Here is a 14087-nt window from a genome sequence, read left to right on the forward strand (position 1 = left end):
TTTGTTTTTTGACAAGACTCAATTTATTTAAAATGTCTCAACAACTCTTTCAACTTGCTTAAAATATAATCAATTAATTATTCGAGTATAAAAAAAAAGTAAGTTACATACAAAAGATGTATTGCACGTGTCTTAAAATGTTATTACATAATTCACATAAAAATGTACGTGGTTTGCCCAATTTGCAAACAGAAGCATGTGGTTTAAAAGTTTACAAATAAAGGTCTGTGGTATATTTTATTTACAAAACAAAGCACTATAATTACACAGTTAAGTTCTGATTACAACCAAAGACATTTTTATTTTTAAAAAATTATTCTTACATATCACCAAAACACAATCCCCGAAAAAAAAAACTTCCTAAATTGAAAGAATAATAATATGGTAGAATTTTACTTTTTTTACTTATCTGACAGTTTATGAACTAAATTGATATTTAATTTCATTTTACATAGTTACAATTTGATTTTTGGATCTGTATTTTGTCAGTATATAAATGTAATTGAAAAAAATTAAAAAATGCTCTTATTCTCATCAATTACTTAAAATTTTAATTTTAAATACTTTATTTTATTAAAAAAAAGCATAACACATATCTCTATTTGTAAACTTTTAAACTACGGGCCTCTATTTGCAAATAAGGAAAACCACGAGCATTTTTTTCGTACTTTGCCCTAAATTAAAACATATTAAAAAGAAAATTCTTACTTATTCAACTATAAAACTTGTCTTCTTTAATATTAGAACTTCATACCCTAACCTTGATTGTTTTACTTTTTCAAGACGCATGCAACACATCTTTCGTATCCACTTGGAAAGTTCAGGGGTCAATTAAAGCTTTTTGGATAAATTCAAAGAGCAAATGATATATTAAGCCAAAAATATTTTTTTTTTATCGTGGTCATGATTTCACATGCAGATAAAGGCATCATACTTATTTTTGAGCCTCTAAACTAAAATTTCAAAATCAATTAGAAATCTTAAACTATCAAAATCATAAATTAAGTTTTCATCATATCCTAAAATCAGAAATTTTAACTATTTAACATTGACCGTAATGATTTTTATGTTGGCTCAAAATGTGTTTTGAAAAGTGGATCTTTTAATCGAATGATTTTTTATAGGAACTCAATTAATAATTTTTGCTTAGAATTAGAATTTTATTTAGTTCAATAACTTGATTGATAATTTTGATAGTTGAACATGTTATTTTACTTTATAGTTGAACATGTTATTTTACTTTAAACTTAAGTTTAAAGAGTAAATGGTTGTTATGCCTTTCTACAATATATAATATACTTATTTTTTTAGTCACTTATTTAGCATTCCCCGCGGGTGGTCATGTTTAGTTTTCTGCTTTATGCTATTTATATAGTTGTTTTTTCTAATTATTAAAATTGTATTTTTTTTTTTTAAGCAATTATTAAAATTGTTATGAGTGATTGAAAAATAATAAAATTCTATAATATTGTTTGAATTTAACGCTTGGAAAATGATTTGCTTAATTTCAACAATATTTTCGTCTCTCCAACCACAAATCACCAAACTTGTAAAAAAATGACGTATACCAGCTCCTTAACCAATCATTCATTCATTCATCTATATCTAATTATCTCTTCTTTTCAAACTTCATGTTTTTTCCTTCAAATCCTATACTTTAATAATGTCACATGTGTTGTGTGACTAATTTCATCTAACGTTGATTTCATTTTTTTTAAGAAAAAAAATATAATATTTCATGCACTCAACATATATTATACTTAAATCACTGATTAGTAATCACTGTAGAATCTTTTTTCTTAAATAATGAATGTTAAAAGCTACTTTCTGGGTTCACATCAGTATCAACAAAGTCAAAAAGATGATAACTTTGTCCAAAAAATATATTGTTTTATTTTAATCTCAATCTTGTCAATAACAAACCCAAACCAAACATCAAAATTTAAAAAAGTATCTAAGCTGCTTCTGTTCCTGTTAGTAAAGATAGCTTTTTTTTTTTTACATCTTTTCTTATCAGGCAACTCAAATTTCAGAATTCAGGGTTTTTTTTTTTGTTAGCATTTGGCAGTCTTATTAGGTTCAGCAGGATCAAAATTTACAAACTTTCAAGACATGAGAGACTGCAACGGATACATTCGAGTTGTGACAAGGAAATAACTTCAACATATGAAGATTGATTAACAAAAACCAGATAAATTACATAATATAATTGAAAACATCTTATGACTGATCTGATAGACTAAAATGCCACAACTGCCTATTTACACACCACATACCTCTCTATAAGCACTAGAGGACTTGTAAAATATGCTTGCTTTACAGGTATACCTATCCATTTCCATCCCAGCTAACTACTAACCATCAAACAAAAATGTAACTTCATTACTGAATACCATCAAGGCATGAAACAACCTCCTCGATAAGAGGTCTCCGCCTTGGATCCTGGTCTAAGCACCTACAAGCAATTTCAAGCATTTGTAACAGCTGCTTCTCGTTATCTTTGTCCCAAATTGACGGGTCTATGATCTCCGACTCCCTTTTTTCAGACTTCATCTCAAACACCCAAAAGACCAAATTCCTGCAGTTTTTATTACCTTTGCAAACTTCCACTGGCCTCCTTCTAGTCAGAAGCTCAAGAAGAACAACACCAAAACTGTAGACATCGCCCCTGCAGGTTGCTGTCAATGTTTGACTGTATTCTGGTGGAATATAACCTAATGTCCCAACCAAGTCTGTTGTAACATGAGTATCATAGGGTCGAAGTAGCCTCGATAGCCCAAAATCAGCCAAATGAGCTTCAAATTTTTCATCTAAAAGTATGTTGCTAGATTTCACGTCTCGGTGAACTATATGTGGCTCGCAAACTTTGTGCAGATAAGCTAACCCAGATGCTGCACCTTGGGCTATTTTGAGTCTCACCTCCCATTTAAGAAATGATTCTCCATCCATGCACTCGTGTAGCCAATAATCTAAGCTTCCGTTCTCCATGTAAGAGTAAATCAACAATCTGTCGTTACCGTGACAACAATAACCTTGGAGAGAAACAAGGTTTTTATGTTGAGCCCTTGAAAGGGCTTCTACTTCTGCACGGAATTCACGTTCCATCTGACCACAGTCTCCAGAAAGACGCTTGATTGCAGCTTTTGTACCATTTGGAAGGCTGGCTTTGTAAACCAAGCCAAATCCACCACAGCCAATGATATTTGCTTGGTTGAAATTATTTGTTGACTTCAACAAATCTGCAACTGTGAGTTCCTTGCAGTCTGAACTCTGAAAAAGCACCAACTTCGAAGGCACGATCACATCAGATAACCTATGTGGCTGGTTGATTTCTTCATCTGAATTATCAATTCGATTTCCCACATCATCCCTTCCTGACATCTTGAGTAAAACCAGTGCAAGTACCAAAGCAAGCCCAAATCCTACAGTGATTGCTATCCCCAATACATTTGCTCGCCCGAATCTGTGGTTTGAGCCAGATGACGTACCAGGTTTCAACATGTTGGTTATGACACTACCCGGAGGAATTACTCCTCCACATAAGCCTGGGTTGCCCTCAAAGCTTGAATTGGGAAAGCTCGAAAATTGCCCTCCAGTTGGAATTTGCCCCTTCAAGTGATTATTAGCAACACTAAATTTTGACAAAAATGTGAGCTTCTCAAATGATGGAGGAATGGACCCATACAGATCATTGAATGACAAATCCAAAGTTTCCAAGTTCCCCATTTCAGAAATGGTACTAGGAATAGTCCCACTTATTTGATTCCTGCTCAAATCCAAGACATGGAGCTGTTTCAGTAGTCCAATTTCAGGCCAAATTGTCCCATTTATTCTATTGTTGCTCAACAATATTGAAGGAGGGAAACTTGAGGCCTGGTTGTACTGCAAACCACTAGTACTCCGGTTTCTCTTCACATACAGAGGAATGCCATTGCCAGCAGAAGCAGTAAGGTTCGGCAAACTGTAGTTCGTATTGACAAGGCTCTTCAACTCCATCAAACTTCTTGGAATCTCACCAGTAAGAGAATTGTTTGAGAAATCCAAGTAGAACAAATTCTCCATCTGACCAATCCAAGGAGGAATACAACCGTCCAAATGGTTCCATGACAAATCAAGAACTTCCAACTTCCTGCAACTTAACAACCAATTCGGGATTTTGCCTTTTAGAGCACAATTTCCCAGCGCTAAGACTGCTAAACTTTGAAACCCAGTCATGTTGCTGGGAATTTCCTCACCAATGAAATTCTTTGTTAGGATAAGAGTGGAGAGATTTTGGCAATGCTGCAGCACGGATAATGCCCCTGACAGATCCGTGAAACTGTTATTCGACAAAGTGAGCACCAAAAGTGATGTGAGCTTCACAAAACTGTCAGGGATACTACCACTCAACTCATTCTTGGCCAGGCTAAGAATTTTCAGCTTAGAGCAATCAGATAGGGAACTTGGAAGATGCCCAGATAAATGATTAGTGGCAAGATCAAGAGTACATAGGCTACGCATTCCGGTAAAATTAAGATTAAATGGACCACTTAGGGAATTGTTTCTAAGGTCAAGTACTGAAAGCTTTGAGCATAATGCAAGTGTTGAAGGCAAAGTCCCAGAAAACAAATTGGAATGTGCAACAAATTGTTCTAGCTCTGTAAGGTTACTGAACACATTGGGAATATGTCCCGAAAAACGGTTGCCATAAATAACCAAGGTTCTGAGGCTAGAAAGCTTACTCAATTCTTTGCTTAACTGGCCAGAGAAATTGTTGTTGGAGATTGAGAATTGCTGCAAGGCTACCATTGAGTAGAAAGAATCTGGTAGAGAGCCTGAAAATAAATTAGAATCCAAATGCAATTGCTGGAGAGATGTGCTACAATTGTCCAAGCCTTCAAGATTTCCCGCAACATTATTCATTGATAAATCAAGAGTCCGAACCCCACTAGAGGAGCTACATATTTGAGTAGGGATTCGACCAGTGAATGAATTGTTGCTCATGTTCAATACAACAAGATTTCGAAAACTCTTAAGTTCAAAAATATCATCTTTGAACAGATTGCTAGAGATATTAAGTGATTGAATAGACAATAAACCAGACAGAACCCTTGAAACCTGTCCTGATAACATGTTATGACTTAAATCAAGAACCTCAAGTTGCCTCAAGTTTGATAACTCCATTGGCAGGCTAGCTCGGAGATTGTTGCAAGAGAGATTGAGTAATTTCAGCTGATCCAAGCGACCTAGAGACTGCGGAATTTCCCCTTCAAGACCCTTGTTCGACAGCAATAACATAGTCACTCTACTATCATTGCCACCATTTCCGCAAACAACTCCATCCCATTGACAGCAATTACTGTTGTTAGACCATGCTGTGTTAATGGACCCGTTTGTGAGGTTTCCAGCAAATTCCTTCAATGCCAGAAAATCTCTTGGATCACAAGATTGGGATTTAGTTTTGAGACACAAAGATGAACAAAGAAAGCAAGCAAAGAATACCCATTTGAGGAAAACCATAATCATTGAAACTAATGTTTCGCCTCAAATTCAAAATCGAGCAAAAGACAACCCAATTGAAGCTAGTGTGCTTCTTAGGTGGGGACCTACTTTTCAGAAGAAACCCAAATGAAGAAGCCTGCGAACCGACATCCCCCAAAAAGTAATTTCAGAAAGAGATGGAAGCTGCAAATTGCGAGAGAGGCAAAAGAAAAGGCAACAAAAATTGATGCAAAAAAAAATCCCCACTTTAAATCAAATCCCAATTCTGGTTTTGTGAATGGAATGCCTAATAAGGGAAAGGAATCAGAAAAACAGAGGACCCTATAAGAACTTGAAAGAGAGGTTGATACTGATCGCTTAAATACAAAATGAGAGACAAACATATAGTGAAGCCAGTAAAGCAATCTGAAACTCCCAGCCCCACTTGAACCAAAACCCTTGACTAAAATTACCAACCCCCTAAAACCCTAATAATGCTGAGCAATTACAGGCAATGTTTGTAGCGAGTCAGAGCAAGAAAGTCAGCCAAGTGTAGAAACTTGAAAACACACATCCCGAAGCACCTAAAAACCAACAAAGTTTCAACAGTTAGCTAATTAAGTAACTCCTTAATTAATTTTATAAACAGAAATGAGATCCCAAGATTAAAAATTTATAATACCTAGAGCTTGAAAAAAGGTTTAGAAGAAGGGAGGATGACGAAACTTTACCAGTTAAAACCCGTGTCTGTGAAACGTAATCCGAAAAAGGTCCATTTGGCATTAAAAACTTCACTTGTAAACCAAGTAAAATATAGCTGTGAAGCCAACACCTATAGTGGGGGCTGAGGGCACACTTTTTCCACAAATGGGTATTCCCAATTTCAAAACCAGATTTAAGTGAATCTAACATTAAATAAAAAGAGGGAAGAATCCAGGAAAGAAAAAGAGTTCAAAGGAGAGATAATAAAAAAGGGAGTCTCTGAAAAAGCAGTAGAGAGAAGAATCTAATGTTTAGAGAGTGATGATGTGAGCAAGTGAAGTGATTTAGGAAGGAAGAGCTGACTTTTTAGAAGTTGCTTCTGATTATGTTTTTCTTCATGCTTCACTCTTCTCTCTGGTTAGTAGTCAGTCAGTACTCATGCTTGTCTTGTCTCTTCTTTTCTCTCGTTTAGGAAAACAACAAATAGTAGTATTCTTTTGGTGGCAATATTCATTTCACGATTTCAAACATAAAGGGACACGAGAAGTGTAGATGGATGGCAAGTAAAAAGGTCAATGTTCAATAAAATAAGTTATTTTGGTTAATGGGGAAAGAAAGACTATACCATGAAACATCCTAATCCTAATGTCACCCCTTTTGATTTGGAAGATTTACCGGAACCTCTGATATGGAGAAAAGAATTCCCTTCAACCATATGGAAGAATCCTCACGTGTCTGTCCCAATAGTCGTACGGTTAAGAATGAGCAATCGTTGGATCAATAGAAACGGCTGCGCAAAGAACAGGAGATAAAGGACAGAGTGCACCGCCTCACACTTTAGAGACCCGAAGGCCTTAGGTCTAATAAACACTAACACCTAGCAGCATGTTTTCTACATGGCAAACTGCACAACATGACGTCGTCCCAGTCTTAGCTTGGCAGAACCAACCGAAGCTGACACGTGTTTAATGACTCATTAGGACGCATTCCTAAAACGACATCATTGGTGAGGTGAGTATGGACTTCATTCATCCTCCCCGAGAGTAATGATTCCATATGTAGAGTTAGTTATGGGACCGTCGACCTCTAGGGCCAAGCATCCAAAACAAGGGCATAACGGAATTCCAGCCAGATTCTCGACTGGTCTCCCATGACCAACACCACGAGGAGCATATGGACCCTCAACACCAGCGACTCATTGATAAGATCAGCATGCAGTTTAGCCAAAACATGAACCATGTTCAATGCGAGATGGATAGGGTTGTAATCGAGCCGAGCCAAGCTTTAACCTGCTCAAGCTCGGCTCGCTATAAATTAATGAGCTCGAGCCCGAGCCGAGCTTGCTATAAAATTAACGAGCTCGAGCCCGAGCCGAGCTTTGACCTGCTCAACGAGCTCGAGCCGAGCTTCGAGCTTGTTTCGAGCCCTAAATACTCTTTGGACTTGGTTCACTAAGAAAATTATCTAACCATGAATTGTTTGTGAGTAAATCGTTAATTATATTTGTGAAGTTTGCTCACAAATAACTCTTTAATTGTGTACATAAACAAGCTCATAAGCAAAGTTCATGAATAAATAAACAAGATGATTACAAATAGTTCGTCTATTACACATTTATTTTGTATGTGAATGAACTCATCTAATAGCAAATGAAATAATATTAAGTTTAGATATTTGTGAACTAACACAAAACTATATAGTTTTCTATAAAACTAAAATTTGTTCATAAATGTTCTAATCGAGCTTGCTCACGAGCTTTGGCCTGCTCAAGCTCGGCTCGTTACGAACCGAGCGAATAAATCCTGCTTGTTGGTCCCGTATAATGTAATAGGATTAGTTCCAAGGGGGGGTTAGGAACTAATGTAACTTTTTCGCTTAATAATGCTGACTTAGTTAAATGTTTGATAATTTAACTCAGCTTTAGGTCAGCAAGGCTGAGTGAGATGCAAGACAGCTTTAATCAGAAACTGACTATAGCTGTTTTGGTATTGAGTTGGAAAATAACACTTTAGGTCAGCTTCCAACTCAGCACTCTAATTACTCAGTGTCGGCTTATACAGATTATTTCCTGAGCAATTTAAGCAAGCAACACATACATATATATCAAGAGAAAGGGTTAGAGATTACTCAGCAGACTTATCCTGGTTCGGCCTCACCGCCTATGTCCAGTCCCCAGAATCCTTCCGGGCTTTATCAATCCACTACTGAGCTCTTTAAATGTAGAGCACAAACCGTTTATAAAGCAATTGAGTATGCAAGAGTACCGTCCTCTATTCGTCTACTCAATCCTACTGAGCGTTATAACCGAACACTCAGATTTTCTCTACCGCTGAGTACTAAAACCGAGTACTCAGCTTCACTCTTCTAACCTTTACAATTGATACAAGGTTGTTCTCTCTAAATGAAGAACATTTTATATGAATACAAATTCACTCTAGACTTTTACACAATGATTGGAAATCAGGTGTAAGAGGTTGCTTTCTTTTCAGACAGCTTCTATTTTGGATTTTCACTCTTGTGAAGATTCGCTTTTCTGTCTGTTTTTGCTTGTATATGTCGTCCAGATCCAAGTGATGAACTTGTCCTTTTATAGTGAATTCTGAAGCTTCAAATCATTTGAATTCCAACATATCTGTTGGGAGTAACGGTCTTCATTTCGTCATTGAATGGTCAGCTTCCAGAATCGCAAGCCAATCATGTCTTCTGATTTGTGCAGGAGGCAGGATTGCCTGTTTCGTCTTCTTTCGCCAGGTTCGTCTTCTAGTGCCAGTTTTGTCTTCTTTCCAAATGCCAATTGATCCATGCTTCTTGAAAAGGTCTCTAGGCGGATTTCCGAGGCTTCTGAATTGTTGCAGACCTGTGTCGAACTTTGTCTTCTAGTCAACGGATCATTGGCGCTGTCCTGACGGCTACACAACTTGAATTTATCAGCTTTGCCTTCAATCTTTTTCTTTATCTATGCTGAGTTATATTCTACTCAGCTTCTTCGGTCGGCTTTGCCTTCAAGCGTTATTCTGAAGAAGACTTTTCTTTTAACAAGGCTGAGTTACATTCCACTCAGCTTCTGTTGTGTGTCTTTGCTCATACTGACTTCGTTCTGTCTTTCTTTTTATTGATCACTTAGTTCCTGTTCTCGTTAGTAAACTTACTCAACATTGAACAAACTCATTAGTACAATTAAATCAAAGCACTTAAATTTAATTGTTTTAATCATTGGATTAACTTAAATAATTTTGTCAAATCAAAATCATGTGGAAAGGTGTTTCAACAAACTCCCCCATTTTGATGTTGGCAAAAGTATTTAATTATGGAACTCAGCGTTGAGGTTCCCCATGATAGTTGACCTTTCTTATTCTTCTAAAATTACTCCCCCGTAAGGGTTGCATCTATTGACTTAATTCAACTCTAAACCTTCTAAGATCTAATCGAGTGAAACTAAGGCATGCCTTTACTGACTTAGTTCAATTCTAGTGTTAGGGATTATAGCCAGTTAATCAACTGTAGCGCAGCGGAATTGCGGTTTAAAATTTATTTCTAATCCCTTTTAGTCTGATCTTTGTCCGTTAACCATTGATTGAATAAAACCTTTTGGATCCGTTTAGGGGATAAAAACTTACCCGGAATGTCTCTTCTAGAGACGGCTGAAGAATCCACAAAGTAGTAATATCTCCGTAGTCAGGTGCACGAACAGCTATTGAGCTAGAACCGGTGCTAGCCGAAGAACGGAGAAGAACTGGAGAGATTATGTAACTTTTCAAAGTATTCCTCCACTTTCCATATGAATGTGGCCGAACTCAATACTGCTCCAAAATCAATGTTGGCCGAATATCATGTATTAGGTTAATTAGGTTTAGGGTGTTTAATTTATATATAGTGTATTCTTAAACCTAATTGGTTTAGGGTTAATTGGTTAATTACAAAACTAATTCAATCCTAATCTAATTACATAAATAAATACCAATAATATTTATTCTATGCAATTAATTATGATTAGATTAAATTTAATTACCCCAATTAAATGAATAACACTAATTAATAAATTGACGTATTAATCTAATTAATTATTCATCGAATGCAATTTCATTAATTTACAAATTAAATAATTACATCCCGTAAACTAATTAATCAATTAAATACTCAACACTTAAGACCATTAATCAATTACCTTGATACAAAATATCAATTAATCAATTAATTAACCATCAATTAATTACCTTGACATTTTACTGTCAACCAATTAATTAATTCTATCTCTCTAATGTGCCGTTCTATAAGTTCTAACTCAGATGTTCGATGTGCATGATCCTATGGAACTGTCCTTAGCTAGCAGTGGGCTTATGGCTCACAAACAGTAAGTGGGTTCTAGCAAACCATTACTGCCCCTAACTAAGACAGAGTTTCAGCAGTCTAAAGATGCAGAGACCCTGTAGTTATCTCTTAACGTCTTTTACCATTTGATATCGATACTAGAGGCATGGCGGCTGTCATCCTCTCTGATGTTTATGATATTTCTTGATCTCAAGTAGATTAATGAATCAGATAAGTAAACTACTTATCAGGGTGTGGCCACACACTTATCAATCTCACTTATCAAGTGGCCTATGATATCATCTCGCTATTACATGAGTGGTAATTCCATCACTTCACTATCAATACCAACGTGTTCACCTGTTCACCCAATCATACCCGTATTTGGCATCCTGTTACAGACCTGTTAGGTGTATGTCAAAGTGAACCGGATTCCACATTGATATTATAATGAAATCTGGTCTGAAGACAGTTAGAGACCTACTTAAGAAAACTAATGACACAACCACCATGTAGCTTTCTCGAGCGGATCGATCCAGTCACATGTATACAACATGTACCCATATTCACAACTGACTTATCAAGTGCTATGGCTAGTATCAATTACTACCATACAGTCGTCGAATATACAAGTCTGTGGTCCTAATCATTCCCATGATAGAATAGACTTGGGATATGGTTTTTACGATTATCAATCAATGGATTCTCTATTCATATTATAGCACAAGATATAAATGAACTAGATTAATGCCTTTATTAATGTGACACAAATACATTTTATAAGAACCAATGCCTATGAACTAGGGCACACCAACAGTCTCCCACTTGAACTAGTTCCAAGCGGGTATTGCCCTAAACACTATAGATCTAGTACTACCAATTGCCTTGGTAAACTGACCAGCGACATTGTTCTCAGTGTCAACCCTCTACAATGTAATGTCACCAGGTAAGGTGTTACTACCTAAGTACGTGTTTGGATCTCTTGTGTGACATGGGATCCAGTGCTTGTGCTATGGCCCCATTATTGTCACAGAAAACATCAACTGGTCTTAGGAGAGTTTGACCTACTCCTAAATCAGTTATGAACTTCTTAATCCAAACTTCTTCCTCTGCCTCATCACATGCAACGATGTACTTACCTTCCATCATAGAATCGGCAATGGTTGGCTACTTTAAGGATCTCCAACTAATGGCATCGCCATTCAAGAGAAATCTATACCCAGTATGTGACTGGTTATCATCCTTAAAACCTCAGTCAATGTAACCTGATATTGCCATTCCTCCTACTCATCAAATACTAAGAAAAACATCCTTGGTACGGTTGAGGTACTTTAGGATTGCCTTGACTGTCTTCCAGTGTTCCTTATCGGGATCTAACTGGCACTGACTAGTCATGTTTGGTGCAACACGCAACATCTTGCCTTGTACATAACATAGAGTACATGATGGATTCTTGTTTATGTACGATGCCTGACTTAAGCCTAGAAGTCGGTTGGATCTAACCTTGTAGATCTTAATCGGCTTCTCCTAAGTCTTTCATTGTGAAGCATTTACTCAACCACTGCTTGATCTTGCAGTGTTAATATATTGCCTCCAATGAGCAGTATGTCATCGATATACAATATTAGGAAAGTGGATATGCTCCCACTGAATTTCATATACACACAGGGTTCATCAGAATTCTGTACGAATCTACTTGAAACACCACATGTATAACCGGTTTAGCCTCCTCAATGTTTTGAAGATCTATATCGGTTCCTAAAGCATCCTCAGTATAAGCTGCAGGAGTTTGTGAGTCTTAAATCTCAATGAGATCAATATCACTCCCACTGTCTACTTTGGAAAGGAATTCCTTTTCCAAAAAGATTGCAAACCTAGCCACGAATGTTTTATTCTCAGCTGGGTTGTAGAAGTAATAACCCTTAGTTTCCTTAGGGTAACCCACGAACTGGCATTTAACAGATTTGGACTCTAGTTTGCCACTTATCAATTTCTTGATGTGTGCATCAAAGCCCCAAATCTTCATAAAGGAAACGTTGGGCTTTCGGCCCATCCATAATTCATATGGTGTTCCTTCAACTTCCTTGCTCGGTGTATTGCTAATTGTATGAGCAGCAGTTTCCAAAGCAAATCCCCAAAAGGACTTAGGGAGAGAAGCTTGACTCATCATTGAGCGGACCATGTCAAGTAGGGTCCTATTCCTCCTTTCCGACACTCCATTCCATTAGGGTGTACCAGGAGGAGTGAGTTGGGATACAATCCCACACTCTCTCAAGAATGAGACAAACTCTTGGCTCAAGTATTCACCCCCTCTATCAGACTGGAGCGCTTTTACTTTCTTGCCAAGTTGATTTCCTACTTCATTTTTGAAATCTTTGAATCTCAGAAGAGTTTCAGATTTATGTTTCATCAGATACCCATACCCATACCGGCTATAGTCATCTGTGAAGGTAACAAAGTACAGAAAACCAGATCTAGCACTGGTGCTCATTGGACCGCATACATCTGAGTGTATCAGCTCCAACAGCTCTGTGGCCCTTACACCAGTTTTTGGTGAAAAACGCCTTTGTCATCTTCCCTCTTAAACAAGATTCACACGTTTCATAAGACTGCATGTCAAACGACCCTAGCGCTCCACTAGAGTGAAGCCTAGTTATGTGTTTCTCATTTATGTGGCTAAGACGACAGTGCCAGATATATGTAGGATTCAGTTCATTAGTCTTAATCCTTTTAGCTTTTATGTTATAGATTGATTCACTATGTTTTAGATCAAGGATATACAAACCATTTTCTAGAAATGGGGTTCCATAAACAATATTGCCATGATGTATAGAAATCATACCACGTCCAATATTAAAATTAAAACCATAAATATCCAACATAGAAACTGAAATAATATTCCTACGCATTGCAGGTACAAGATAGCAATTTCTAATTTCTAAAACTAATCCACTAGGTATCTCTAAGAATAATCTTCGATCTTTAAGGCCTCTACATGAGCACCATTGTCGACTCGAAGATCCACTTCACCAGATCCCAGCAATCTCCTATTTCTTTGTCCCTGCACATTTGAACAAATGTGAGTACCACATCTAGTGTTTACAACCCAAGATGTAGAAATAGCTAGATTAAATTCAACAACATAAATACCTGAACCAGAAGCTTCGTCCTTCTGTTTCTCCCTTAGCTTTGGACACGCATTTTTCCAGTGTCCCTTCTCATTACACTCATGGCAGATATCATCTACTGAGGCCAACCTACCTTTAGAAGCTGACGCCTTCCTAGCCTTGGGCTTGGCCTTTTGGGCCTTCGCTTTGGACTTGGACTTGGCCTTTCCCTTAGGTACGTTCCCTTTGTTAACCAACAACACTTCTGGAGTCCTCTTGCAGGATTTCTCAGCAAGTTTCAACATGCCATGCAATTCTACTACAGACTTATCAATGCCCTGCATGTGGTAGTGCATGATAAACTGATTGTAGGATGCCGGAAGTGATCCAAGAATGATGTCGACTGCTAGTTGTGCAGGCACTGGTGAGCCAAGCCTTGACAATGTGTCAATAAAACCCTTCAACTTTAGCACGTGTGCACTAACAGAAGTCCCGGCTTGCATCGTAGTG

General features: G+C 37.2%; 1 protein-coding gene across 2 annotated transcripts; it reads right to left on the reverse strand.

Moving 5' to 3' along the window:
- Positions 1-2071: 2071 nt before the first annotated feature.
- LOC136218849 (phytosulfokine receptor 2) lies at positions 2072-6630 on the reverse strand. Of its 2 annotated transcripts, none has more exons than XM_066005991.1 (2): positions 6192-6630; positions 2072-6044 (listed from the first exon to the last, which is right to left on the reverse strand). In XM_066005991.1, the coding sequence occupies exon 2, from the start codon at positions 5503-5505 to the stop codon at positions 2383-2385; it is 3123 nt and encodes a 1040-aa protein (XP_065862063.1). In that variant the 5' UTR covers positions 5506-6044; positions 6192-6630; the 3' UTR covers positions 2072-2382. The 2 variants fall into 2 exon arrangements, with proteins under 2 accessions (XP_065862063.1, XP_065862064.1); XM_066005992.1 differs by lacking the exon at positions 6192-6630 and adding an exon at positions 6143-6164.
- Between the last annotated feature and the right edge of the window lie 7457 nt (positions 6631-14087).

The sequence above is a fragment of the Euphorbia lathyris genome, chromosome 2, assembly GCF_963576675.1.
Source record: "Euphorbia lathyris chromosome 2, ddEupLath1.1, whole genome shotgun sequence".
In the NCBI taxonomy this organism is placed as follows: domain Eukaryota; kingdom Viridiplantae; phylum Streptophyta; class Magnoliopsida; order Malpighiales; family Euphorbiaceae; genus Euphorbia; species Euphorbia lathyris.